This window comes from Xiphias gladius, chromosome 21 (assembly GCF_016859285.1).
Source record: "Xiphias gladius isolate SHS-SW01 ecotype Sanya breed wild chromosome 21, ASM1685928v1, whole genome shotgun sequence".
Lineage (NCBI taxonomy): Eukaryota > Metazoa > Chordata > Actinopteri > Istiophoriformes > Xiphiidae > Xiphias > Xiphias gladius.
The window spans coordinates 4,167,862-4,192,825 of NC_053420.1; the positions used below are offsets into that span (position 1 = coordinate 4,167,862).

Below are 24,964 nucleotides of genomic sequence, written 5' to 3' on the forward strand. Positions count from 1 at the left end.
CTGCATTCACCTGTTGGTAACCTTTCCACCAACACTAGAGGGATGCATCATCCTTTAATTCTATCCCCAGAGTAACTGCGTCTACATTGTTTGTTTACTTTGTGATATAGAGTGACGGTGGGCTCGGCATGCGCAGATATATATCTTATGTGTTTTCCCTCGTCGCATTACTGGATGGCAGACCGCGGCGCCTACACACTTGGCTGCAATAACATTACCATAGATTCTGTAGCTACGCTGTAACTCCTTAGTGCACAACTATGAATCTAGTTTAATGTACACAATCGTGATATCACAGTATCAATATCATTAAAACATCGTCCTCAGCCACTGAACATTTGTGAACCATTACCATTAGCTTTCCTCATCACACACTCTAGGACCCTGATGTAGGCCACACTAGCTTTATGCCATCAGTGATACTCACAAATTAGCATTTTTAACCTCGACCTAACCACCACAGCCAAATTTGCTTGTGCAGGCATCCATCATGACAGGCACAGCCATCAGTCTGGGGGTTGACGGTGTCAGCAAGCCTCCAGCTGAGCCCATATTGGGCCACAGCAGGATGAGCCCGTTGCGGAGAAATTCTCTCCTGCACCAGGGAAATCTGCTCCACCAGGGCACACACCTCCACCAGGGGGCCCATCTGCATGAAGAGGCCCACCTGCACGAAGAGACGCAACTCCATCAAGGTCAGTGGCAGATGTGAAAGAACCAAGGGGGGGTTGTTTCTCCAAGCTCCTACTATCAGACTGACAAAGGGGAGAAAACACTAATATTAATTACTAAACTAAACTACTAAATTACTGTTACTAACCAACCCTTTAATTCCACCCAGACACCCACCTGCACCAGGAGGCCCATTTCAACCAGGAGGCCAACCTCCACCAAGATAACCAATCCCCTCTCCTGCACCACGAGCCCAAACCCAAGGCCTCCTTGAGAGTGTCAGAGAGGACGTGGGAGTCTCGTCGAATCAAAGAGGAGATGCAGGGGATTCTTTCCCCGACGCCTCTGGAACTGCACAAAGTGAGTTCAAACCTCTGTCTGACGACTCTGTTATGATGAAGTTTCTGATCTTGGATTAAATGTTGCTAGGATAAGTTAAAGTGAGGGTTTACTAATTTACTAATTTACTAAACTTACTAATCACCATATTTAATGTAGTTTTTTTAATCCCAATACAAACAGAAATGTTAAATGTTTTGAGGGGGAGTTACGTAATGTTCTTGACAAATCCATCTGCCCTGCCTGGCAACCTTATAGTGAGGACAAGGCTTTTAGGAAGTCACTGTCATGGCCATGAGCACGCACTTCCAGCTCTCTGAAGATTTAATGGTCCTTGTTGCCAAACTGTTGAGACAAAAAAAAAAAAAAAGGTCCATTGAGGGAAATAAGTCATTTTTTGCTGGGTGTCTAATCCGTTTCCAACTAGATATTCTTTTTTCAGAGTAGACATTCTTACTTAGGAAACGTCGTAGCAGGAAAAGCATTAATTACGTTAGGCGTGGCGTACAGTGTACACCGATGCTCTAATGTATAGTGTAGCGCTCCAACCCCCTTGGGCAACTGTTATGCTGGCGGCTACATGTCTTCACCGTCCTCTGGATTTATAATCATGACTTCATACGAGGGTCTGCTCAAACTTGTCCAGCCCAGGCCCAGAATGACTAATACACTTGTTTTCCAAGGGGAGAAAAAACATGAAAGTGAAATCAGCCAAAATGTTACAGCCTTTAAATGGTGTCTCATTAAAAGATCATACAAAATTCATGTATCGTATACTGCCTCTTCAGCTTTTTGTTCATCCATACAGTGGGGTCCAAAAGTCTGAGACCACTTTCCCAGCTTGGACCCCTCTGTAGCTCTTAGCAGAACATCTGGCCCTCATTACCAATTGTAAAAACATCCATTTTGCATTTATCCCTCAATGACAGTGTGTGGAATGGCGGCCGTTTTGGAGGAGTGGCCTGTCCTGCGTGTAATCATGCTTCAGTAAAGCATGCAGCGTGGGTCAATTCTGTGCAGCATGTCCTACAAACTAGTGCATCGTAACACAAAGGTTTAATTCTTCTTAAAGTCATCTAATGCCATTCTCTGCACCCTGTTTCAGCTGAGATGAAAACAATACAGAAACCTGACCATTGATTTTCAGGGCGTCTGTGGGTCTTAAAAAGGTATACCGTCCAGGCATCTTCCTCAGAGACAATGTTTAGACTCATACAAAAGCAACCCCTCTCAATCATCCCTCACAACCCACTGGAGGTGCTCGGCAGTGTATCTATCTGCAGAGAACCCCGCCCTCCGCCTGTATTTTCCTCTTACCCCTTTGTGTTTGGGACGTTTCTGGGCTGCAACCTTTGGGCAGTGGGTGTGTAGCCCCCAGCCAATGGCAGCGTGCAGGGTGTGAGAGTGGGGCTCTGTGAAAATGTACCGAGCAGGTTACATCACTGTCTCGATCTCTCTCTCCTCTGCTCCCATTGTGTGTCATGGCTGTATAAAGAGCTTCAGGTCTGTGTGTCTGTTTGGCCCGAGGGCTGAGGCAGACTGACAAAGACACACACACACACACACACACACACACACACACACACATGTCTTACATTAGATTTGAGGACATTCCTACTCTGAGGATATGATGAGACCGTTTAATCAGATTGACTTTGACATGAGGATGGTTGGCTCGTTTGACTCTCTTTGATGTTTTATCTATTAGGAGCACAGACTACTATTTATTTCCATTTACGTGATCAACTGGCCATCAGCTGTTGTCCTCGTGCCCTGTTCAAGTGAACCTTTTAACAGAAAACATTAGGCCATGTGACGTGACACTATCAGTCAGTTACCTCAAGCTTGTTTTGTTCAGGGCCCTTGAAGTCAACTTGTGCCCACCATTTTTTAGAGCACATGGGGTTTTTTTTGTTTTTTTGGTCTTTTTTTAAAGATAGAAAATTGCATTAGTCCTATCTCTCAAACAGCCTTTGTTTTTCATTCGTGTTTAAAAATGTATCGAACTAAACTTAGTTAAAAGATTCAATTTCACCAAACCAACCTAATTTCCTTTTGTTTTCCTTCTTTAAAAAAGGTAACAGTGATAAAGGACCCAGAGAGCGACGACTTTGGTTTCAGCGTGTCAGACGGTTTCTTGGAGAAGGGAGTTTACGTCAACATGATCAGACCTGACGGGCCAGCTGACCGAGCCGGGCTCAAACCCTATGACAGGATCCTGCAGGTAATGATAAAAGGATAGAATAAATGTTTGACAGTGTTGACGTCCATATCGGGGCCACAATCTATCCAAATGCTGTTTCATTTGCGGAAGATCAGATTGATGGCTAGAAGTCCCAAAACAAAGAGGAAGTGGAGACGGCTCCAGTAAAAGCTTGGCAGAGCATCAGCAGGGTGACATCTGTGGGTCTGAGACTTCAGATATTCGCTCACAGCAACTGCTTTAGCACCAAACACCAAATATGAAGATCCTATTTACATCTTTTACATTTCTTTAACAACTTGGAATTGGAGTACTTTCTTGGGAAAAAAGAAAAAAAAAGGCCCAAAATTACATGGTTCACCTATTATGGATGTAAAATTCAGCAATTCTGCTATGTTGATATAATAGTCAGTGTTGTTATAGGATGGAAGGCAGAAACGACAAAACAAGACCCAAGTTGTAATCGGGAACTATCTTTTAACCTGAGACAACAGCTGGTTTCTGTCTTTATGAGCTAGCTACAGTAATGAACCAGCAGCAGAACCATTTACCAGAGCATCCATTGTCTGCGTCTCTCCGTCCTCGTTCCAGGTGAACCACGTGAGGACGAGGGACTTCGACTGCTGCCTGGCAGTGCCCCTCATCACAGAGGCTGGAGACAGACTGGAGCTGGTCATCAGCCGCAACCCACTGGCCAATGACGACCCAGAGGACAATAACAACACTTTGGACCACCCACTAGACCTGTAACAGACACACACATACACACACACACACACACAAAGACACATGAATCTCTAGACATACACACACATGCGATCACTCTGTCACACTCAGGCAGGAGACATACTATAACTGGTGTTGAAATATAAACTTATATCTACTGGAACTGACTGAAAGGCACAGACACACACACACACACACAAACACAAATAAACAAACAAACAAACACACAAACAGACACACAACACACCACCGGCTTGCAATAATTCTACTCCAACACAAAGACTCCTGCAGGAACACACACACACACACACACACACACACAAACATTTGCATGCTCACACAGTCGCCGCCTCCCATTCACACTGGCTTGAACTGCTGTCACACAGCATATTTCTCTACGGAAGCACTGCCAGAGTGCAGAAAAACCACCAGAGGCTCTCCTGACGACTGGCTTGGAGTCCTCCGTGTTGGTCCAACATAAACAACCACTAACTTGGCACTTTAACCAGCCATTCTAACTGATTCTGACTCTTCAAATCTTGTTTTTACTTAAAACAAATGAAAAAAAAAAAACCTGAAATTTGAGTGAGGTCATTCCAGCTGTTATTAATGCCAGGCTACAGGTTTATAGAAATTTCCAGTGGGATCTGCCTTATTACACAACATTGGTTGCGATTTTAGGAAATTTCAAGTGAAACTGAATTGATAAAGAGAAAATTGCCTTGCTCAGTTTTCAGATTTTATTTGTTTTAAGGTTAATGAGACTCGACAGAAGATCTAACCAACTGTTTATAAAGGAATTGTTTTTTATATTGTGTCTGACTGTGGTCTATACAGATGTAGCCATTGTAGAAGTCCATATTGCTGCTAAGAGTCTGCTCAAATACTGCTGCTCCAATGCAATTCCCAAGAGTAATTTTCCGGAAAGGTCAACTTTAGCTCTTTTTCCAGCTGTCGCACGAAGCCGTACTTCTATATTAGATACCACTGCACATCATAAGGTCAGCACGGGGATATTAAAAAAAAAAAAGAAAATTAAAAAAAAAACCCAATTTGTGCCATCCTTACATGGTCAAGACAATGATGTCATCACAACTGCCAAACATTTCCGTTCAAAGGAATCACTGAAGGGAAGGGATTGCTTTCCTCTCCTAATGAAAAATGGCACCTTAAATGGAAGTTACTAACAAAAGGCAACTTTTGCTGCAGCACAACTGGGCAGCTGTGTTCTTGGAGATGCCTCGCAGAAAACTGTGTTGCAAATAGAAGAACATTTTCCTTCAACATTGAGAGATGTTTTTTTGACCCTATTTGGTTTTGTTTTTTGTTTCTCCTCACCCAATCTGTCACTACAGTTGTCTGAGAGCACTGGGCTCATCTCACCTCAGCTCACTGCTGGCATACAAAGTCAAAGAGCAGTAGCTACTATATTTGTATTTTAAATAGATATTATGACTGGGGTTGAGGTTCAACGTGATCGCAAATAAACACCTATTTATGCCATTGAAAAGGTGCTGTGTGTAGCAATTTGGGGGAAATTCAGTACCCAATTATTTTTTTTAGAAATTAGTACAGTCACTGTAAACAAACAAGGTCAAGTAGTCTGTCTAGCAGCTTGAAAAACTGGAAATTACACTGTGAGCTACAGGGTCAGGTCTAGAGCATATTTGCTTTATGACACAAAACAGGAATAAAGTAGTGTTCCTCAAAAACAAAACTAAAGCTTGTGAGTCTCTGGTGAAAACAGCGGATAGAGGAAATGAAAAGCTGCTGGGAACATGTATATCCGGCACAGTTAATCTTTACAGTAAACAAAGAAACATGTTATAAAAGGTCCATTTGTAATACCCACTGGCACACACCAACATTCACCTGTCAACACTTAGGATCAGTGCTGACTCAACAAAACTAAAGAGCCACAGGTAATAGCAAAGATAGTCTCTTAGCGAAAGTTACATTACTTAGCGGCAGCAACGCTATCAGACAATTTAGATTTTCAGAATTTTCTGAAAGATGCGATTTAGTATTAATGGTTTACACTGCTAATATAATTTAGGGTTACACCACATATTTCTGCTTAAATAAGCACAGTTGTACAGTTTACAAGCATAACTAAGCAAGTTTACCATTATTGGTATTGAGTGTACCTTATGACTATGACTAGATACAAAGATAGGCGCCTTGTCCCACCTGTGCTTGCAGCATTGTGAACAACAGGCAAAGTCAATAACAAGTAGCAAATTCTTTGCAACAAGGAAGCAACAAGGATCATGGGCAATCAAGTCTGAATTGGAGAGAAGAAAGAAAAAAAAAAGTTCTCCAAGCAATAACAGCGCAACGTTTGTGGAACAGATGGTACCAATCATTTCCAACCACAGTCTCATAACAAGCTATGACAACTAATTTTTCAACTGATGTTTAAAAATGCTATACACAGCACCCTCAAATGATGTCTACGGCTCAACCAAGAACACTTAGTGGCACTGCTGTTTGGCTTTGTAGGGAAGACTGGCCCTTTAGCAGCACAGAAGTCCTGAACAAAGTTAATGGTATCATCTGCAAACATTAAGATTGACTTTGTCAGGCTTCTGATCCGAAGTACCAGGCTGTTCACACTAGGAGCAAGTCACACACACACACAAAAAAAAATCTTACGGAAGAGGACCAGTATGCATACAGCTAGCCAAGTTGAGTGGGTAACTGAATGTATTATTGTACCCTTTCTAACACACCCACAAAGATAGAAATAAATGTACACTAAACATTCTGTATTCCAATTTCAGATTTTCTTTCAATGATATCCTCAATGTTACTTAACTTGTAATCATGGCACTATCCTGAAAAATCTCCTAAAAAGGTGTATGTTATGCCCATCTCTTTCAATCATGTCTGAGAAAATCATATTTTTGTCCGTCAGGTTGGCATGGCAGATGGTTCTTATACTACAATACCCATGAGCCTTGGCTGCTGTTGCTTTGGAGGCAAAGCCAGAAAGAGGAGCCAGTTAAAGCTGTATTAAATTCAAAATGCTTGGTCATTGCAGTTGAGAACAGAATTATAATCTCCACTATGGGACATTTTCTAACGAAATGCACTTTGGGAGTCATAGTCATCTTTTCACCTCATGTATTTTTTTTTTAAACTTTTTTTTTTTTATGTGGACAGGATTGTACCTTTTGACTTTTTAATCGAAAGAAACTCATGTTTTTCAACACATTTGCTAATCCTTTGCATGGACAATCCAACCAGGAGAATTTCATGCCCACCCACGTCTATGGAGACAATGTAAGGTGGACCAAATAGCTCCTTCCACTTTGCAACTCTATAGCACGTGGGTATTGTAGTAAGACAAACCTAGAGAAATCTGAACCTGTCATTTAAAAGGACCGGTGCGTAGGATTTAGTGGCATCTAGCAGTGAGGCTGCAGATTGCAACCAGCCGAATACCCCTCCCCTCACCCCTCCCTTTCCAAGCACGTAGGAGAACCTACGGTGGCCTTCACGCGACGTAAAAAACGCGAAAGGCCTCCTCTGGAGCCAGTGTTTGGTTTGTCCGTTCAGGGATACTGAACGTGGTGGGCTCCGTGGAAGAGGACCCCCTCCCTATGTAGATAGGAAGGGCTCATTCTAAGCTGACGAAAACAACGATTCTTAGTTTCAGGTGATTATACACTAATGAAAACGAATTCATGACTATTATATTCCATTTCTGCCAATAGATCCCGATAAATCAAACAGACTGGTCCTTTTCTGACTACCCTCCGCTCTCCTACCTCTCCTCTCCTCCTATTTTGGTCTGTTTGGTAACAGCAGAGATTCTTTCCACTCCCTTTTTTTTTTTTTTCATGATTTTCTCTTATTCCTTCCAAAAACTCTCATCGCCCCAATTATCTGTGGATTAACAGAAGTGTGACTGGCCGCCACTCCTTTCCCACTACAGCTGGCAGAGTTAAGCGTATGTGCGACAAACGTTGAAATATTGAATACGGGTCGGAAGGTGACATTTTTTATGTGTACGTTCCTGTGTGACAATGGAGAGAACAAATATTATGGTGCGAGTGTGCAAAAATGTGTGACAGAAAGGACGGCTCATGCAACACACAGGAATAATACATGTGAGAATGTGTGTGTTAAAGAGAGGACAGAAAAGCCTTTGTCCTCTGTGGGACTGGGAAACTGACAGCAACAATCACAACCTCTGTTCTCTCACTCTCTCTCTCTCACTTTGTTTCTTGTTACATAATACAGTTAGAATCCAGCTGCACCCTGTGAGAACACCCGCGTGTGTTAGTGTGTTGTTCTGTGTGTGTGTGTGTGTGTGTGTGTGTGAATGAGGGAGCATGCATGTATGTGACTCCACCGTATCATTATGTGTGCATCTATGTGTGTAGAGGTTTCTGTGCGTACTATATAGAGTACGTGTGTACTACATGTACGTATCTATTGGCGTCTGTTTGTTTTTTTTGCCCCCCTTTTGAGCATGTATGAGCATGACTGAGCTTTTGAGCATGACTGTTTGTGTGTGTGTGTGTGTGTGTGTGTGTGTGTGTGTGTGTGTGTGTGTGTGTGTGTGACAGAGAGAGTTAGGTGGTGTACATTTCATTGTACAGTGGTGATATTTTTCAGGGCTGTTCACCTTCCCTTCTGAAACCCTGATGAGAATGAAAACAGTATAACTCAGTTTTTGTGAGCAAGCCGGAGAAAGACAACTTTTTCATAAATAACCAAAAAAAAAAAAAAAAAAAAAAAAAAGGGGGGACTAACGTCTCTCTCCAAGCACTTACTACAAAAAAAGAAGCACACTGTTGAATACCATGCACTGTAAGTATTTTCATGTACAACAGAACAAACTTGTCTGAGTGTTTTTTTACGCAAATATCAAGTGGCCAAAAAAAAAAAAAAAAAGGAAGTGTTTTGTAAAGCAACAAAAAAAAGAGAAATTGCTAATAAAAGCCTTCCAAACTGTTCTGTTGGTTTTTATGTATGTATGTATGTACGTTCGTACGTACGTACCTACATACGTATGTGTGGTCATCCATACTCCCTATGCATTTCTGGGTCAAAGGTCAGTTTAAAGCCCAATCCGGAACCGTATCAAAAGTCCCACGGATAAGTGAAGTGTCTCAGAAAATAAAAATCATCCCAGGTGTTTAATGTAATAAATGTAACAAATTTTAATATTTACAGCCAAGTGGTTGAAAGTGTAAACGTGAAAAAACATTCAATTACTGCGGAAGTGCGGGGCCGATACTTTAAACTGATATTATTGCAAAAATGATCGAGTTACGGATGAACTGAATTTGGGGGGAGAAATGCAGTGTCAGTCAGTCAGTCAGTCAGACAGACTGTCATTACCCCGAGCCCGTCAACACATGTCGTTACGTTTAACAAGTTATTACATAATCTGGCATTTATTACATCATCGGCTGCATTAAGGCGCTTTCACATCCCTGACATTCCCGCCCGCCCCCTTCAAAACACACATTCTCACAAAATATATTGTGTTTTTTACGGTTCACCTTGACCTAAAGCTTAAAAAAAAAGAAAAAAAGAACCCAGTTTGTGACCAAGAGGGTGCTCATTCAAATCTCCCGACCACTAAGGAAAACCAGGCCTGAGAAAGGGACTGAGTTGCATTCCTCTTCTCTCTACGTGACAGCAGGTCATTACTGTGTGTTTCTATAACACGTTCCTGTTGGGGATGGAGCACGTGTCGGGGTTTCTACTGCATGAATTGTTGTTGTGCACTGTAAGCCAGTCATTCATTCATTGCTCTTATTTGGAGGCAAACTGGGAAAAAAGACCATCGCTTACTGTTTTTTTGTCAAGTCACATCTTTCTGTTTGTTCTGTTTGAGATACGGAGGCTTTCAGGTTTTTTTGTTTTGTTTTTTTTAAACCCTGCAGAGGCCGTATTTGTTGATCTCAGTTGCTACCTAGCAGTTGCAAAAGCCGACGGTGTAAAGTGGCTTCAAATTTAAACATTGCTTCTGTGTGTGACAGTCAGATGATTTGATAAAACTTTGCGTGTTTGCTAGAAAAACCACAGCTTCTGGTCAATTAACTGCAGTTCACTAGTTAGTTAGTTAGTAGGCGAACATGCCAGCCTACCACCCAGAAAACTAAAGGTACCATTTGATTACGGTTAGCTCAGTATTAGCCTACTTCCCAGATAACGGTTAACTGACTAACTAGAGTGTCGTGTCAGCAGACTAATAGCTTAATTCACAACCAAGACACAGTTAGCCAACTGACTGTGCCGGTCAGTGGGCTAATCATTGCTTTCTGCCCAGAAAACTACAGTTACATTTTGAGCCGTAGTACCTGGTTTGCTAACTTTAGCTTATTAAAAGAAATAATGGTTGTAATTAACTGGCCAATCATTACTCTAGTATTTTTTAATTTAGCAACTAGCCTAAGGCCCATAAAACCGCAGTCAGCTAACCACAGTATGGGGTCAGCTAGCCATTAACTTACTGCTCAGAAAAAGCGCAGTTAACTTGCTTTTCATTGCGTCTGGTCGGCTAATTATTAGCTTACTTATTGCCACATTAGATGGTTTGTTAAACATTAGCAAATTTCCCATATAAATGAATTCTGTGACCAGCTCACCAATCATTTAACTAACTTATTCTCCAGATGACTACAGTTAACTAGCTAACCACACTGACCTTACCAGTCTGTTGCCATTACTGTAAACTGATGTGTCAGAGTTTCTCCGATCTTTGCTTCACATTTCTGATAATCACACGAGAACTTTTGGCGTAAAGGCCTGTTACATTTGTAATTGTTTTTCTGACTTTGTTTTATCCTTAAATCATTTTAAAAGATGTGTTGACAAGTGGCATCAAACCATATTACGATTCCGGATTGGGCCACTAATAATGTATGCGTTGATATTGTGTATTTTTTTCAGATTGTGTAAAGTTCTATTCTATGTAATATAGTATTTTTCTATGACAATATTACTCTTCCGAAATATAGGAAGAAAATACAAAACAAAAATTATAAAAGGGAAAATAAAATGTATAACTTTGTCGTCGTTGTCGTTTTGTTTTTTTCATTTTCTATGAAACAAAGTGTACTGCTATACTTCTCTTTTCGAGAAGAACATGAGAAAAGATCAAAAATGAGAAAAATAAAAATGTCTACTTTTACATTGGGGGTCTGTCGTTATTGTGGTGCGTCTTTCCAAACTTTAATGCAACCCAAATACTTTTTGAATCTGTGCCACTACTGCACGTTCACGTGCGCAACCGATTAAGTAAGGGCAGGATATACTGTTTAAATTGCATCTTTTCTTGCATGCACACTATATGCAGTAGTTTTCCATCGAGATTACAGGAACTTGTAAAAAAGACTGCTTTAGGAGCCTGCTTTAAATTTTTGTTCCCTCTCATAGTACAGCAAAATGTCCCTGCAATGGAAATAGTTCTTAGAGGGGCACAAAGTGCCAGGGTATGAGACCATAAGTTTTGAAACCTTTTAAATGTCTCTGCCACTTACACCTACACTTCATATAATATTAATGGTTTTCCCACTTGCAAACATTCTCAAGGATCTGTTGTTGAACTTTATAGTTCCAGTGTTCTGGTTCCTGAATATTTGGGTGGAAAAGCTGTGTGCACGGAGGGAGGTGTGTTGGTGTGAGGAGCAGCATATCCATAATTACACGTACAGTGCTGTAGTATGTGTATCTTATTTAAGACTTTTATATTTGGGTGTGTCTGAATGGGGCCTCTTTGTATTTTCCTGCCTGTGTGTAAATTGCGTTTTACACGTGAGTTTTCTCCTTCCAGCTTTCTAAATAACGTGGTTCATTTTGTGTGTATACTGTATTGTACACTCTGCTTCTGCTGACTTTATTACCCCCAAGAGTTTACTGTTACATAACAGGTCCAGCACACACGCACAGCAAAAACACATGGGAAAGTACTTTAACACCCAGTGCTCGCGATATGCTCATTTACACGCATGAACTCTCTCTCACACACACACACACACACACACACACACACACACACACACACACACAGAAGTATGCACACGCCCACCTAGTATTTCTGACATTCACACAAACAAGCCAACTGTAAAACAAGAAATTCTGTATCAGGACTATATCTCAGGTCTTTTTCATGATTTTCCACTTCCAACAGCAATGTTGGAAAACGACTAAAGGTCGGTACAGACCCGAGGACTAGATGGAACCCCTCAAAGACTTGGACAAACACACGTAACGACTGACTTCCGCCAACAGCTGCAGATTTTCTTTTTATTCTTGGCAGTCAGAACGAAGCACGTACTGAATGACTGAGTCAATACGGAGACGACACAGTGGGCAAAAAAGGTAAAGGAGGATTAGAGTTGTGTCACTAAGCAACAGGCCAGCACAAGCCATTGTGTGTTTCTGTACCAACCCAAAAGGGAAAAACAGAAGAACAGCTTTGAGGTACTCTTACTTTATACTTGAGTATTTGCGTGTTATACTTGTGCTCTGCAACATTACAGAAGGAAATATACGTTTCTTTCCACCATCTTTAACTGACCTTTATAGTTTCCGGATCCTAACGCAATGGTGTCATCAAGTAAGGAAGCTGAAGAAAGGCTCAGCTTCTTCCTCAGGGTAGAGGGATGATAAGTTTCCAACGGTGGCTCTCCCATCTCCTTCATCAAGGAGGGAATCCAGAGTCCATGGTCCACGGCACTGTATCGTCCCATGGGGATCTCAACAGCCCAGACTGCCAGACAAGATTAATATACCGAGAACTAACTAAAATAATGAAGACAGTTTATTGGCCCATACAAGATAAACCAAATTTGACCAATTTCTGTTGCTCCACGGCATAAAAATAATGAACCACTGTCACAGAAGAGGTGCAACTGCGAGCTGGAAACAGTCTTCGGCTCAGGTGGTACAAATACGACCAGTGAATCCTACCGGTTGGTTGGGGTACCTGTACGTTGTGGGGTGGAATTGGGATGGCAAAGTGCAAACCTCCCATGCATGATACCCAGGTGAATGTCTGCAGCCTCCCAGAGGACAGCAGTAGTTAGCAGTGACTGGTCTACAGTGTAGTGGGAGTTGGACATGCCCGATGGGAGTAAACGGGGAGAAAAGCTGCAAAACAAATGGAAAAACGTGCATACACAGTGTCCCTGAGGCCCGCACCAAGTAACCAAAACATCCTGGGATCCAAACTGGCCACATTTGATTTTCACATCATCCTTCTTGCTCTCCCCTTTCATTTCCTGCCTTTTTATTGACTAGAACAAAAGTCAAAAAGTACCAGGAAACACTTATCACAAAAACACAGATTTGTTTTTCCTTTTGCTCTGTGTGAACGCCAAAAAACTGTCTCCAAGATGAGATGGAACGAAAAAAAATTCTCAGCAGCTAAGTCTATTCTCGGAGCTGGCAGGCGGAGAATGGAAATGTCAGCAGTCCGTTTCTTTTTCTGGAGTGCCAGTTATTTAAAGCTCAGACCGCAGCAACACAACAGCAATATTCATATTATTCACCAGCAGGTTCAAACCATCAACATCCTCTGTGCTCCTGCTAAATCCAAGGGGCTGTTGTTGGGTCACATGGGAACTGTAAGCACAATAATCATGGTTGTATTTGTATACTACTGTTCTGGTCAGAATTCTAAATCAAGAGAAAGTAATGAACAAGGATTTACAGCTGGATTCCTACTAGGTCTGAAAGGGCTTTCTGTCTTCTCTGATTACTTACTGTGAAGCATAAACAGCACATTTTAAATTAGTATTTAGTGTTAGTCGTGTAAATACTTTCATGGGAATCATCAGTTGATTTGATTTAACCAAAAAAAAAAAAAAATAGTTCATGTAACTGCAGATATTGAGGGAAAATTACAGTCTGGGAAAATTAGCTGTGTTGAGTACCCAGCTTCTATTAATCACCAGCGTGTCTGAACCTTTACTTCCCTGTTGTGAAACGGATGTTTGGGTCAAAATATTCCATAAACTGAAGCGGCTTCCAGCAGTTTCAAAGAGCTGCTTACTGACATTATTTCAGATCATGCTGCTTAATTACAGAGGGGTTTGGGGTTTGTTTGTGCTGTTTTTCCTCTTGTTTTCAGGAGTTAGGAGCTTAGGTAAGTGATTTCTGTTTGGGTGTATTTCTGTTCACTTAGGTAAGCATAGACGGGATTGCTTTAGCTCAGTCTCTGTGGCTTGCACTTCCCAAATGAGCCAACACAAGCCTTTAGAGAAATACATTCTTCAAAGGGTAGAGAAAAATTACCCCCCCCCCAATAGTTCCCAGCACTGAAAAGGTTTTGGCACCTAATTGTTTAATAGCAAATACAACTTGGATATACTGAAAAAAGGTGTGGACCTACTGAAGAAGGCAAGGCTGCTGGCAGTTGGCCTGTTATCCTCAGACCATGCCATGAAGGAACCAATCACCGACCAGGAAGCACATGGGCAATCATTCAAACCAACCAACCATCATAGCTCACCTGCAGCCAGTTAGACACACAACAGCAACAGGTCCACATCAAAAAAAAGGAGAGAGAGAGAGAGACAGAGAGAGATCCACCAAACATACCATGGCGTATAAAAGTATATCAACTGTTCTCTAGGTGCAAGGACAAGAACATTGTCAGTGGTATAGTTCACACTTTCTGAAAAAGACAAAATGCTTGGTGCACTGGACAGAGAGAGAGATGTTGGAAAGAAACCATCAAGAGCGACGTTAAAGTGTCATCTTCAGTACGATGGTAAAACTAACATATCGCAGTACTGTTTCGGGCAACCTGTCCAAAAGTGAACCGAGTCTTTCACCAGTGCAGCAACCACAGAAGCAGCTCCGGTACTGTAATGCGGTCCAGAGCATGTGTTGAAAAGTGGTTCTAATCCTCGTCCGACGACGTTTACACGCGTGGGGACAAAACTCCAGTAAAGCGCCGATTTTGGGATTAGCAGGTCAAAAGAGGTCTCGATGTCTGACACGAGAGAAAAGATGTCGTTTCAGCTTCTGAGGGTTAATTTGGTTGTAAGTTTCATGTAAGTAACTGTTGTTTCAGCAGTATTCAATTACAGTTTGTCATCATATAGTTACTGGCCGGTTTTAGACATCGCTGACCTGCAGTTCCAGATTGTCGCTTACTCGGAATAGCAATACACTCAGTTTTAGTCCCGACTCTGAACCAGCCAACACTTCTAGCTTCTAAGGCTTTCAAGACTTTTGAGTTATGATAACACACAGCAACAGTAATATAGTCAATTGCCAGACGGCATTTATCTTAATTACGGAGAGGTTACAGTTGTCCTGTTATTGTAATGGTCATAGAGCAGTTTTCAGCAGTGGATGTGCTGGAATGCAGCCCCCTGCATTGGCCTGACATACCTTCAATCTTGTATTATAGGCTTTGTAGGATTAGAGTTAATGATGTTGTCGAGGGGATTTAAGTGCAAGTCCCACGAGTTGGGAAATTAGAGTTGTATGGAATGATCTGTGTGTGTGTATGCGTGTGAAGGTACTGAACAATCATCCAGACAAAAAAAAAACTCAGACCTCCTTTTCTGAAGACAAATTTTTTATTAAGAAATAAAAAAAGTTTTACACCTTTGTAAAACCTGTTCAAACACATATTTTTTTTTTCGTTTTTTTTCTAGCTTACAGGTTGGCCATAGAAATAAAAAATCAAACCTTTCAAATTCTTTTAAAAATGTTTTTTTCTTCACCAAGAATTAAAAAAACATTTTCCCATGTACATTCTCAAAAAGGAAGGGCTGGTATTCGGTATAATGCAGGAAAGACAGAGGCGTTGTCATTGGAGACCATGCTCAGAATGAGTCTGACGACAGAGAGGACGGGGACGATGAGCAGGACTCCATTTCCCAGAGGCCTTTGTGCGGAGATCGCTGTCATTTAAGCAAGTAAAAGGAGCAAACATGTTTTTACAGCCTTTTGTTTCATTGTTTGAATCTTGTCCTCACACGTCAAACCTTGAATCGAAGCTAAAAATGCCAAATATCTAATTAGGATTCACCGTAACTATGGTTCCGATCTTTGATCGGATGATCTTTGCATCAGGGATGTTGTCGGGAAATGGAGCCCCGTTTGTCTACCTTTGCAACCGCACCAAAGAGTGACTTCAGTGATAGGACAGATGTTGTGTCGCCTCTAGGTAGGTCACAAAGGTCACATCTGTATGGTTTAACGTTGCATCTATATCACAGAAACAGACAACCGGATTCTGAGTCCTGGGGAAGTGGTGGTGTTTTCATACAAGTAATGAACATAATGTAGGCAACATGGAATTTAAAAATCAGGCTCTCTGTCCCTGTGCAGATGTACTTAGATTTTTCAGTTTCCTTTGATAAAGCCCCGACGTTTCAGGGTTCGTTGGAATGGAGACAGATTTCAGTAGAAATGTCTGAATAGGCAGAATGTAAAATTTGCATACAAGGCCCACATTTGATATAGCGCAATCTGTTTTTGTTTGTTTTTGTTTTTTTGTGGATTTCCTGCTTTGGTTGCCTAGGGACAGGCTTCCAATAGCAGCCAAACTCACTCCAAGGTATTTGTTCCATCACAAACAAACTAGAAAGACAAGCCTTCCAAGGTACGGGTGAGATCCAGCAGATCTTGCTGATGTGCTGTAGATTAGAAGGGTGAACTTTGGTGGCGGCGTGCTTTTGGACAGCTGCCTGATTTTTTTTTAGCAAAACAGCAGTATTGAGATAGGAGGCAGGTAGAAAGACGGTGGGCTTAGTGGCAGTGTTACTGAGTTTCAGACCCCAAACAAACTCACTACGTAGTCTGTCACAAAAAAAAAAAAAAAAAAATTGCATTTTGCTAAGAAATTCAGTTTGATGTGACAAAATTTAATAATCCTTTTATTCTCAGTGCATTTCAAACCACGCGATCTTTGATGGAATAGTGGTTTAGTTTGGTTTAGTTCCACACTGCAGAGCATTTTGTGGAGGGCTTTAATTTCAATGGACCCTGAAGATTCAAATTTTCTTCCTCAAGAATTCACAGGCTATCGTCTTACATCAAAGGTTATTACCACCTTTTGGAAAAACAGCTTGAAAAATAAAAGCATTCTACAAAGTATTGCACGTAACAAATCATAGCTTTTTTTCTTTTTTTTTTTGTTTGTTTTCGATTGATAGTCGACATGTTACTCCAATGACAGAAGTTCAAATACACTGTATTTGGAATACAAAAGGCAAATGTGACAGACACACAATCAAACAAGAAACTGCTCAATTCAATAAAACAAGATCAATGAAAATAAAAAGAAACTAATTTTTTTTTTTTTTTTTTCAACCTAAAAAATAAATCTTCAGAAACTTTTACATTCACCCGCAGGTGACTTTCACATTTCAGCATTCGGCGGTAAAAACTTGTGCATCGCTAATGCTTCGATTCTCTTGCAAATTCATTATCTCTGAGAAAAATCGGTTAGCTTAGGTTAACAGAAGGTTTACACAGGCTAACTGACGGGGAGTGTAAAAAGGCAGAGGGACTGGTACATACTGTAAATATACACAGAGAGGCGGAATAAACCGATAAATGACTGCATTAGCTATTATTTCTGGTCCACGTTTCCCCACCCAAAAGAAGGATCTCAGCACTAGGGGGAGGTTTTCTTTTAGCTGTGCGAGTATGGGACAAGTTTAGCTTTATTTACATGATTCTGCCCTATTTTTGGGTCTGTGACTGGTACCTATTTCTTGAAGTCTCCACAGTGTTAAGCCATCGATCTGTGTAACCCGAAAATTTGGAAATTTCATAGATGTAATTAAAAGGTAAGACAGATTCTTTAACTATTCATAGGTGCTCTGTGCAAGTTTTTTCAAAATGCCGTAAATAATTTTGTATAAATTATTTAAGTTTCTGATGCTGTTGATAGATCTTTCCTGTCGCCATTAATGCAATCAAAGTTTTTTTTTTGGGTTTTTTTTGGTTTTTTTTTTAACCTCAGTGCTAAGATCCTTCAGGGGAATTGAGAACCAGATCTGTACAAAAGTTTAAGAATAAAATGAAGCTTTGTATTTGTATTAAAATGGGAGGTCTGCAATGGGAGCTTAGCTGTACAAAGACGACTTACATAGGAAAAGTTTGTTACTGTATGAAAATAGATGTGTGCTGTGGATTTGGCTTCACAAATCCCTTTTAATGATATGAACTACATTATTCTATATGAAGAAATGAAATAAACTGACAAAAAAATGATCAAAGCTAAGATGAAACACGAAATGAAGCCCTGGTCACACGATCACTTCTGATGTGACGTTGTTGGTCAAATTCCTGCAATGTGTGTGTACTGTATAACTGTATATCTGATGTGCACGAATGGTTTCTTAATGTTTTAATGTCTATTTTAATATGTCTGCTTTTTGGAGAACAGATGCACTTAAAGGTAAAACCTTAAGTGTTTTGACAGTATTTAGATATTTTTACTAAGGAGGCCAATGAGAACCCTGAATAAAAAGATGGCAGTGTTGTTTTATTTTTTTTTGCCCCCATTATTTGATATGAAGTCCAAATTATACAAATAAGGTGCAGTAAAAACTCACTCTGACTCACTTTCACTGTATTTTTGCCTTTGACTGTGGATAAAACAGGCAGTTAGGGTGTGATTTTCAATTTTGCGTGGCAAAGAACTGATCTAATGGCCGATCAAGCTTGACGAAAACATGAATCTTGACTGCTACCATTAAATCTCAGCTCTTTGACAACCACAGTTTGAAGTCAAAATTTTTGGACGCTGGGTTCATGCAGCTATACAGTAGATAAAAGCACTACAGAAAAGGTCCTGAGTGGATGGTCGCTGGTGACACATACACATGGGAAACCCCTTATTACACAGACATATTAAAATGAATGCAACAGTTGTATTTGTAATACCTCTCACATAGTCTGCTTTTAGTTGTTAATGGTTCACATCGTCAATATTATGGCCCCTTGTTATTGTGAAGAATGTAATATAGATTTATTTTCGTATTTGTAAAAAAAAAAAAAAAAACAAAATCAGCCAGAATTGAAGAAACAGAGAGTGTCAACGTATCACAGGGCACATGTTCTCACCATACCAATGATCAACAGAGTTTGGATGTAGCGGGTTACCCAATTCCCACTAATGTGCAGGAAATTTGAGCTGCTATTCTAAAACCTGCGCTGTCAATGATTCTTTTTTTTGACCGTTTAATTGCTTTTCCGAAGTGCCCAGGGTTCCCTGTGTGAATTGAACCTCTCCAGCTCTCATTTTGGGTAAGGTGGATGCAACACGGCGACCAGGGAAAAACCTGACCAAACTCTGTCAGTCACTGGCTACGATTTCTCTGCAGCCAGCTGCCACATTTCACAGTGTCTGGAAAGGAGTTTGACACTGAGACGAGTGGACAGTCTGACACTGGCTGATCTGTTGGGAGTGTCATCCAACCAATGGTTGCCTTGAGTCACTGAGCTGGTGACATGATGTTTAACCATTGGCCACAGCGCCCTGTCTGGCTGAATTCATCCAAATTAAATACTGTCACCTGGTATTTACAGAGGAGGAAAAGCTATAAACCCCCAACACCTACAAACTTACAGATGGAGCCATTGTAGAATTCCCATTTTTCTTTACTGTACATTGAACTGCTCGTTAAATGTTTGAACCACACCCCCCCCACACACACACACGCACAATAAAATATATGAAAATATTATGGGAAAAATCAGTTTCACTCTTCGTTTTGTGTGATACTGAAGATGGAGTCGTTGGCTGGACCAACACTGGAGAAATGCATGATGAGGACTATACTACAATGGCTGCCACTGTAAATGTATGATTTGTATAACAGCTTAGTATTTTCACCAGATGAAAGAAGTTCTCCTTCTTCTATGTAAAAGTACAGCAATTATCATCAATAGTAAATACCAATAACATTATAGTCTTAATAAAAAAAATCTAAACACTGACAGAGGAAAAACTAATAATAATGTAACTTCCTCTGTAGAAAATAAAACAAATCCAATCCAAAATTGTAAGCCAAGAGTGCCTAGTGCAGTCACTAATGTACTGTAAACTGGTCTAGGACAGAGAAAGATAGATAGAGAGATAGATAGATATAGATAGACTGATTAGCTACTACTGTACAGTACACCACAGACAACAAACTCAAGGGTTCAACCTCCACACTTCAAATCCTTTCAGATACCTCTCTCTTTGTGCAGGAGCGGGTTTCCCCGACACAGTCTCAGTGCTAATTTTCTCTTTGACCCATAGTTTATGGCTATGGAAGATGGGGATATTTGTGCTAAGGTGCATTTAAGAACCAGGAACCTGGTTTGATAAGGGCCGTTGGCTATGATGGCTGTGTATTTGATTCTGATTTCTCTTTTTGCAGTTTTTTTTTTTTTTTTTTTAGCTGCACCAGGCAATTTAGTGTATTAACAGCCCAAAGTAGTGGCAAATTTTCAGCATTGCTCATGGTTACCAATCCAGCTGGTCTGTGATTATAGGGAGGGAAAAAAAAGAGGCGGCGAAGGGAAAGAATTTAACTTTGGTGGCTGCAGCTTTGGATTTTTGCTCTTAAGTTTTGATTTGTCAAGTTTTTTTGGTAGTATCCATTTTTGATACCAGACTTAAATAAATCAGTCTACAGGATGTAATATTTGTTGGATTGGGGACACTTTCCTTGTGACGACCTCATTTTGAGATTTAGGTCGGACAGTTTGGTCATAATTCTCAATAAAAATCTGGCCTATTGCAGCTGAAACAACATCGAGACGCTCTTCAGAATTTCTGATTACTGAAGGGGTAAAAAAACGTGTTTTTTTTTTTAGTTAATAATGCTGTACCTGTAGTGCTTCGACCTTCTGCCTCATCTCAACTGGGTCTCAACTGAACACAGTGGAACAGAATAAGCCAAATATGAACCCTATGGCACATGCCCTCAGATAAGTGCACCCTGTTCATAGTATCACAAGCAAAGAACAGCCCATAAAATCAATTTTTTGGTGGTCTATCATCAGCGTAGGACACCTTTTTCATATTGTGGCTACAAAAGCCTGTTTGATTCCCATACTCAATAACCACTTTCTTCCTTTTTTAGAACAACAGCTTTTCTTCGGCAAACGTAGCTGGTGGAACAAACAGAAATCTACCAGCATATGGCCAGAGGCTGGTGCTAATTTGCCAGTCTGCCTTTAAACAAGACAATAGTGGGACATGTGTAGTCACATGAATATTAAAAATAAAAAAATATATAAAAACCAAAAAACAGCTTGTGAGTATTTCAGAAATAGATTTGAAATGTGATCGCTACCCTCAAGAAAACCACCAACAGCAAACTACTTCCAAAGTACTCCTAGAAGATTTGAAACGGGAAATTTTTTTTTTTCCTTAAAACCCTTATCAGTCCACCAGACAGACAGATAGACAGATAGACAGAAAGCTAGCTAGCTTCAGAAGCATTTCAGAGGACAGGAGTGGAGAGGAGAGCGATCTCATGGAGAGCCTCCACCTCATTCCTTTACATCATGGTTTCTACGATGGTGTGGGTGGGGGCCTTCATCAGCAGGCCCTTGTTCCCATTGGGGTCCAGCGGGTAGGAGAGCTCCTTGGGGCCACGGTGGTCTGCAGGACGGGAGCTGGCCCCGCCACGAACTGGGGCTGCCACCGCCTTAATCCTCTGCAGGAAGGAAGGAAGGAGGGATGGAGAAAGTAGGAGAGGAAGAACGAAAGGATTGGAGAAGTGTGAGGGTTGAGGGAGAGGTGGGAACAGCGGAGAGAAGGAGAGGGGAGATGAGAGGGAAGAGGGAAAGGAAAGAGAGGTGGCAAGTGACAGGAGTATTGGTTGAGAGAAGTTAAAGGAAAGAGAGGAACCGAAAAAGCAACATTGCAGTGGGAAGACAATTAAAGACGGCGGAGATGGGATAGAGAACATGACAAGAGAAATAAAAGCGGGTTAGACCAAGATGTAATCTTAAAAACTGGACTAAAACAACTATATATAAGCAAAATGTACAAAATCTGCATCTGAAGAGGTGATTTAAAAGATGGTTTGTATTTTCTTTAGCATAAATCAGTCAGTGAGCATAAATTTAATCTCTGACCTGAACCAGCTTTAAAAACATAACTAAACGATCTGACAGCCACATAGCCAACTAACATACGGCTACACAACCCACCTCAATGAGCGGCCCATCGGACTGAATGATCTTGATGACAACCACCATGGGGATGCAGATCATGGAGGCCAAGGCCAGAGTCCAACCTATTCCAACAGCCCAGTCAGGATACTTGTAGACCTTGTTGTACGTCAATGGCTTGTATTTGACCAAGGAGAAAATAAAGCAGCCCTGGGGAGGAAGAGGAGGAAATGTGTGAATGCAATGTTCCCCTCAGCCTGTAAAAGAATAGTTTCACATTCTGAAACCTTTTGTGGTCTGGTCATTTGGCTTCATCATGAATCTAAATTTAATTGACATCAGATATACTTGTTGGAAATCACATTTTGTTTTCACATGTTTTAAGTTTAAAAAAAAAAAAAATAAACATTTTAGTATAGCAGTTATTTAAGTTTCAAGGTTTTTTTAAGTAAACACACCACTTCAAAATGGTGACGTTTCCCTTTAAGGAAAATGTGTGAAAAGCAATAAAGCAAAGATGAAAGGTCGTGTTGACACTAGAACAAGTTTCAGGAAGCAGAAGAAGGAAGGAGAAGTCAAACTCATCAGTCATCACCTGCAGACCAAAGTTAACAGATGGTCATGGTTGGGTGGGTATGTGCAGTAAAAGAAAGCCCTTACCATGCACAGTAAAGGAGTGATAACAGTCCAGCTCCATTTCATCCAAGGATTTGGTCTATAGCCAATCATGTCCTCGAGTGCATCGTAGAAATTATCAACGCCTGTGAAGAAAGTACAATATTTTTGGATTATCTTCTGCAAAGAAAAGCTCAGTCCGTAGCAGAAACGCAGGAGGACTAGTTACTTTACGGCGGTTAACGCGCAAGGCGGGATTATTTGTGAGGCACCTTTCGAACACACAGGCCATGAGGGCATAGAGAAGACACAATGAAGAGGACACAGAATTCAAAATTAAAACTGCAGACGCAAGGAAGGACATTTCAGTGCACTAATTTAGCCCCCAATTTAACAGAGAGAATACAAGTGCAGAAATTCAATTTAATGAAGGCACAGGTAGTTATGATTAATTCAGATTTATCACAATCTAGGACGCCCTGTGCCTGGATGATTTTCCAAGTCTTTGATGTACTTTTTCTTTTTCTTCAGCAGTTTCAGTGTAAAATTCGTAAAATTCGTGTATGTATTTTTTGCAGGGCCACAATAAATCAACACTATCCCATGTTCTGTGACGTACTATTATGCACAAATGGACACGATTTCCAACACACATGCAAAACTGCCATATGTCGAGGCTTTTCTGGTCTGATTGAGCTCGATTCGATTCTAAACCGCCTTTGCTGGGATACAGTTAACTATCTTGGCCATTTATCCTACAGTAAATGCTCTTTGAGACAGTGGACAAACAACGGTCACATTGTCTTGTGACGTCGCTGCGCGAGACGTTACAAGACAGCACATTGGAAGCGGTAAGTTCCTGCGCACTAAACTCAGGTAGTAAGTCATCGAGGATACTTCAAGTGCATAGTAGTTTTTGAAGGAATGGTACTCACCATATACCCAGGCAACAGCTATACATTCAAAGAATGCCACCCACAGAAGGCACACACCGCTAGCTGCATAGTAATCAAACAGCTGGAAAACATACATGCCACCCTGCAGAGAGAGACAAATGGAAAGACAGACAGACGGGTATAAAAATCACTGTTTTTCCTTTTTAATCACACTTTAAACAGAAAAACCTGTGCAGGATCTGTTTTCTTGGACCTTTCACTGCAGTACAGGAAGGTGGTTCTGCCTTCCTCAATGCACTGAGCTACGGGAATACTTACTGGACTACTAATTGCACATGTAATTCTTTACAGATCATATGATCATTCAAAAATATAGTGTGGAGACAACGATATATTACGACTGAACGTGACCGAATGACCACACGTGAGAGAGCTACTGCCTCTGTGCGCTCACGTGTGCGTGTCCGGCGTGAAAACCGGGAAACAATCATGGGAATCCTAAACTTGAACCAGGCCACCGCAGCCATAAAAAGATGTTGTCATGGGAACGACGGAGGGAGAGAAAGAGGGAGCGAGGCGGGGAGGCGGGGCAGAAAATAGAATGACAGCGAGAAGGTTGAAATGTTGCGTGAGAACAGAAATAGAGGCTGGGAGGATGAGGATGGATGAAGAAAAGGGTGATTGTAATCGTCTCGGAGACAGAAGGAGAAGGGTGCGTGTGAGATCAGGTAGGGATGTTGGAGACACTGGACGAACAAGAACGCTTTTCACCACCAGTAGCTAAATAAACATTGATTAAAGGTCTCATTTGCTTTTTTTTTTTTTTAAATCATAAATGATACAACCTACAAGTGCCTCCTGTCTTAAAGTAGGTTCTAGCTGGGAAGAAAAGCCTGTAGCGCAGGGCAAATTAGATACGTTATGTTTTGTTTGACATAAATAGAGGAGCTGGGCAGACGAGAGCAGTGGCATTAACCACGTCCAAACAAAGAACAACACTCGACTTTCAGAAATCCAGAGCAACGATCGTGAGCCGTGACACTGTGTGCTAATTGCAGTCATTTCGTTTGGGCTTAATGGTTCAAGCTGTCATTTGTCTATTCATATTTGTCCCGTATCCAGCTCTTCAAACCTTAAGGCTGTTATAAGTCTTAAAGAGAAGATTAGGAGGGCATAGAAAACAACACAAAAATAGCGTTGGTGCGGCTTTCCACAGGGCCTAACCACAGACGCGACAGGTGGGACAAAACGTTGGACGTCTCTGTGTCTCTACGGAGGCTTCTTTACAGAAGCCTGACCATGAAATCAGGGTCAACTCAAATGCGGAGTCGCTGATCCAATTTTGGCGAGAACCTGAATGGACCGAGCACCGGTCCAGATCCCAAACTTTGGGAAG

General features: G+C 41.1%; 2 protein-coding genes across 2 annotated transcripts in view; one reads left to right on the plus strand and one right to left on the minus strand.

The window, feature by feature from the left end:
* Nucleotides 1–4,835, plus strand: part of grip2b (glutamate receptor interacting protein 2b) — a 47,899-nt gene extending 43,064 nt beyond the window's left edge. Inside the window, exons 22-26 of the mRNA XM_040116406.1 lie at nucleotides 482–524; nucleotides 742–749; nucleotides 838–1,032; nucleotides 3,089–3,235; nucleotides 3,806–4,835. Coding sequence (XP_039972340.1) covers nucleotides 482–524; nucleotides 742–749; nucleotides 838–1,032; nucleotides 3,089–3,235; nucleotides 3,806–3,964 — 552 coding nt within the window. The 3' untranslated portion in view covers nucleotides 3,965–4,835. The remainder of the gene's footprint in view (nucleotides 1–481; nucleotides 525–741; nucleotides 750–837; nucleotides 1,033–3,088; nucleotides 3,236–3,805) is intronic.
* A 15,460-nt stretch (nucleotides 4,836–20,295) lies between these two features.
* Nucleotides 20,296–24,964, minus strand: part of LOC120807403 (sodium- and chloride-dependent taurine transporter-like) — a 31,652-nt gene continuing 26,983 nt past the window's right edge. The window contains exons 12-15 of the mRNA XM_040159406.1: nucleotides 23,608–23,710; nucleotides 22,718–22,818; nucleotides 22,097–22,267; nucleotides 20,296–21,597 (exon numbers count right to left, since the gene is read on the minus strand). Of these exons, the coding sequence (XP_040015340.1) occupies nucleotides 21,439–21,597; nucleotides 22,097–22,267; nucleotides 22,718–22,818; nucleotides 23,608–23,710 (534 nt within the window). The 3' untranslated portion in view covers nucleotides 20,296–21,438. The remainder of the gene's footprint in view (nucleotides 21,598–22,096; nucleotides 22,268–22,717; nucleotides 22,819–23,607; nucleotides 23,711–24,964) is intronic.